This window comes from Microtus ochrogaster, unplaced genomic scaffold, assembly GCF_000317375.1.
Source record: "Microtus ochrogaster isolate Prairie Vole_2 unplaced genomic scaffold, MicOch1.0 UNK819, whole genome shotgun sequence".
NCBI classification, from domain to species: Eukaryota; Metazoa; Chordata; class Mammalia; order Rodentia; family Cricetidae; genus Microtus; species Microtus ochrogaster.
In genome coordinates this window covers 1-4,097 of record NW_004949917.1, presented here as the reverse complement: position 1 = coordinate 4,097, position 4,097 = coordinate 1, and the positions used below count along the sequence as shown (strand labels likewise).

The 4,097-nt window shown below is 50.0% G+C and overlaps 1 protein-coding gene across 1 annotated transcript; it reads left to right on the top strand.

Moving 5' to 3' along the window:
* The first annotated feature begins 3,096 nt into the window (after nucleotides 1-3,096).
* LOC101990131 (polyamine-modulated factor 1-like) lies at nucleotides 3,097-3,979 on the top strand. Its single transcript, XM_026778537.1, is given in 1 exon segment — nucleotides 3,097-3,979. A coding segment is annotated over 1 exon segment (609 nt). The 3' UTR covers nucleotides 3,706-3,979.
* The last annotated feature ends 118 nt before the right edge of the window (nucleotides 3,980-4,097 follow it).

Here is a 4,097-nt window from a genome sequence, read left to right as displayed (position 1 = left end):
GAGTAGCAACAAGGATGCAATAACAGCATGAAAGGAGCTTATGAGATTAGCTTGGGAGCATTTGAAAGCATGAAACATGGTAGCCCCATCACGAGCATTAGGTGCAATCAGTTTTACTATTGCTTCATTAAAGATCGATGCAGCGATAACAGGAAGACAGAGCCGGTGTAGAGCTCAGGGTGTAGAGCTTAGGGTGTCGAGCTCAGGGTGTCAAGCTCAGGGTGTTGAGCTCAGGGTGTAGAGCTCAGGGTCTTCCGTAATGAAAACTGCCCCCAGTTACTCTACCCACAAGCCACATCTCAGGCTCATTCTTCTCACTAAGGGAGGGAGAGGGAGGGCACAGAAGGCAGCCCTGGTGAGGCAGGGGCCAACCCCTGTGACTCACAGGGACTTACCTCTGTGTTCAAAGCTCCCATTGTTGCCTGGGGCAAGTTCTGCTTTCCAAGGCCCTCTGGGGAGGGACTTTAGATTTACACACAAGCGAGAAATAGAACCACCATTGCTCTGAGGAGGAAGCCCTGAGCCGTGTCACTGTCTTTCCGAAAAAGTTAATTTCTCTTTCATTTTAAAATTATGTGTGATCCAAAAAGAAAAAACCCCAACTCACTTGGTTTCTTTTTTTCTATTGTGTCTGCCTGTACCCTTTCACCCCATAAACACAGCCCCTGTGCTGCAAAATTCTCCTACGATGCAGCCCTAAGGTACTTTCCTTCCTCAGTTTGGAACCTGTAGCCTTGTGTATGCAAGACAAGCCCTCACCCCAATGAATTGCACCCCAGCCCTCACTCCCGGGTTTTGGACGAGCCCAGAGGCCTTCTACTCTTTCTGATTATTCCGTTCCAGTCAGCCTGACTTCCTGGAAGCATCATGAGCCTGCTGGAGCAGACATGGACCAAGAGAGCCCAGCAGCTGGTGGCTCCCCATGTGTCTTCTGGCATCATTTCATCCTACGTGTGGATCCTTAGCCAACCTGGCCTTGCTTTTTTTCCCTCTCCAGAGCCTGCCTTCCATCAAAGCTCTAGGTTCAGGTTTGAAAGTTACCTGGAATTGACAGGGAAGCTGGTCCTAGGGGTTGAGGTAGCGCTCAGGGGCGGGTGCTGGGCTAGCTTTTGCAAGCTGGTGGTGTGGTCTTAAATATCTCCTTGTTTTAGGAGGCCCAGAGGCTTGGCATAATAAAGTTCAGTGTTCTGTGGGTTTCTCATTCTCGTCCTTCCTTCTTATTTTGTCTCCTCATTGAACTGGTCAGGATGGCTTCGTTTTGCTGGGCCATGCTGCTGCCTTGCCTCTATTATTAACCTGTCTGACAGCTAAGAACAGTGAGGTACCCAGAAGCTACAGACCCACCCAGGATCACGTGACAGCGGGCTAGCTGGAACTCATACTTCCGCTGGTGGTGCTGCCTGCTGCCCTTGGCTCAGGCAGAGCTCTCCAGAGACCTGCGCAGCTCAGCTCACATTATGCAACAGGGCAAGGTCTCAGCAGAGGCTGCCCCTCCTCCCATTCAGTGTCAAAACAGCAGTAGAGAGATGTGGTAATGTGGAACCTTGGAAGCTTTGCTCTGGAGGGTCTCTTGCGGCAGAGAGCCTGGGGTCTGTTGGTGACATTGAGTGTGGCACGTTCCTGGTTGGATTAGGAGGTCCTGAGTAGGTGACTGGATAGTTCACAGTGGTCCTCGGCTAACTACACTGTGTTCCAAACGGCACAGCAGTTGTTCAGCCTGAGGGCTGGGGAGAGGGCAGGAGCAGGAGGGCAGGAGGCTCACCCTAGGGAGCGCCTTCAATGAGCCAGGCACCTTAAGGAGTCTCCCCAGGCTGCTTTCCTTGGGGACTTATAGCAGTCCTCCTGCCTCAGCCTCCCAAATGCTGGGATTGCAAGGGTGGTGCCACTCTGAGCCGAAGTCTTTCCTTGAAGGGGCCTTTTAAATCCAGCCCAGATGCTTCGCTTTCTCCCTTTCTAACCCAGCGAGTCGTGCAAGGAGCCATGGCAAAGTCCGTCCTTTTCCTCTGAAACCCTGGCTGAGTTTTCTTCCAGACTGACAGTGGTGCAGGGGCACCATTTTGGCTACAATCGCACCGCGTTTCATTTTCACGTTTTCATTGAAAAATCGAAATCTGGAGAATTAGAGGCTTTCCATATTGATTTTCCAGGGGCAAGTGAAAATTGCATTTGGATAGGACCAAGGAAGAGCCACCCAAAGTGGTGACAGACCTGACTCTGGAGATGGCGCGAGGCCAGGGGAGCAGTGGGACCGGCAGATAAGAGTCTCTGTGATTTCTTGACGCGACAACAGCAAGAACTGAGTTCGATCCGCGCAAACTGATCTCCTGCGTTATAAGACCAGTTTTGTTTTCAGTGGACAGGAGAAGTGGCAACTTTGGAGGATTAAATCTCAAGCGCTGAGCATGTTGGGGTCAGGTATCAAGTCTGCTACACATCCCCACTTCAGCCAGGCGGGATGCTTTGGGACAATGCGGGGGAACCTTCCAGAGTCCCAGCTAGTGCATTCACTTTGAGGTCCACCTCTGCATTCTGGGTTCAGATTCTACTGTTACAGTACTTTGAGAAATTGGTTTTTTTTTTTTGAACTTCAACTTTTTATCTATAAATGGAAGATAATAATAGAAATATTAAATAAGGTAGTAAAACTTAGGTGATTGAGTTAAGAAATAAATATCTCAGGGGGCTGGGGAGATGGCTTAGAGGTTAAGAGCACTAGCTACTCTTTCAGAGGACCTGAGTTCAATTCCCAGCAACCACATGGTGGCTCACAACCATCTATAATGAGATAAGACAACCTCTTCTAACCTATAGGAATATATGCAGGCAGAATACTGTACATATAATAAATAAAAAAAACATTAAAAGAAAAGAAATAAATATCTCTTGGCTGGCCTAATGAGTAAGTAAGTATGAAAATTGATATGACTTTTGAGTTGTTAGTTTAGGTATTTGTTGTGTGCGATGACAGTCTTGATGAGATGGAAATGTTATTTGTGTGTGTGTGTCTCTGTGTGTGTGTGCACGGGCGTGAGTGTGCATGTGTAGAGGGGAGAAGATAAAATGCATGAATGAGCATTTTGGCGGTTCGGTTTCAACATGGCTGACGTGAGCCATAGTAATGAGGCTGTGGAAAAGGGGCCTGAGGGCTTCTCTCCAGAATCTGTGCCAGTTGACACGACCATCTCCAGGGTGGAACTCCTTGACACTATACTGGACACTTTTCTCCAGAAACTAGTCGCCGCCAGGAGCTTCGAGAGATTCACCAGCTGTTACAAGCCCTTCCAGCAGTTAGACCCCAAGGTGATGCAGTGAGTCTATGACAAGTTTGTGACTCAGTTACAGACGTCCATCCGGGAGGAAATCTCAGAGATAAAAGAGGAAGGGAACCTAGAAGCTGTCCTGAATTCCTTGGATAAGATTGTTGAAGAAGGCAAAGCCAATGGAGAGCCGGCCTGGCGACCCAGTGGAACCCCAGAGAAAGACCTGTGCAGTGTTATGGCACCCTACTTCCTGCAGCAACGGGATGCCCTGTGCCACCGAGTGCAGAAGCAGAAGGCCAAGAACCAGGACCTGGCTGATGCTGTCCTGGCTGGGCGCAGGCAGCTGGAGGGGCTGCAGCAGCAGATCCAGGCACTCCAGCAGACATGGCAGGCTCTTCACAGAGAGCAGAGGGAACTGCTGTCAGTGCTGAGGGCACCTGAGTGAAGAGCCACCAGACGCCAGCGCAGAGGGCAGTCATGGTCCTATGGAGTCCGTCCCCACACACTACCTTCAGATTCCCGCCGCCATCTTCTGCCTGGAAGACTGGCACTCCCACACTGCATCAGACACCAGGCTTTGTCTCCTGGAGTCGTAGCTAGCCTTGGCCCCATGCCCTCCTTCTGGTTCTCCAGCCCTCCCTGGACTGGACTCGGGATAGTGTTTTCAGTCTGCACTGATTGCTGCCTTTCTGAACAGCCTAAGGGTCCTTGCCATGTTCTCCCCACATCTGTAAATAAACTTCCTCTATCACACTGTAAAAAAAAAAAATGCATGAATGAGATGTCTACTGTGTGGGTCCTGGAGGTCAAATTCAGGTTGTTAGGTGACAAGTGTCT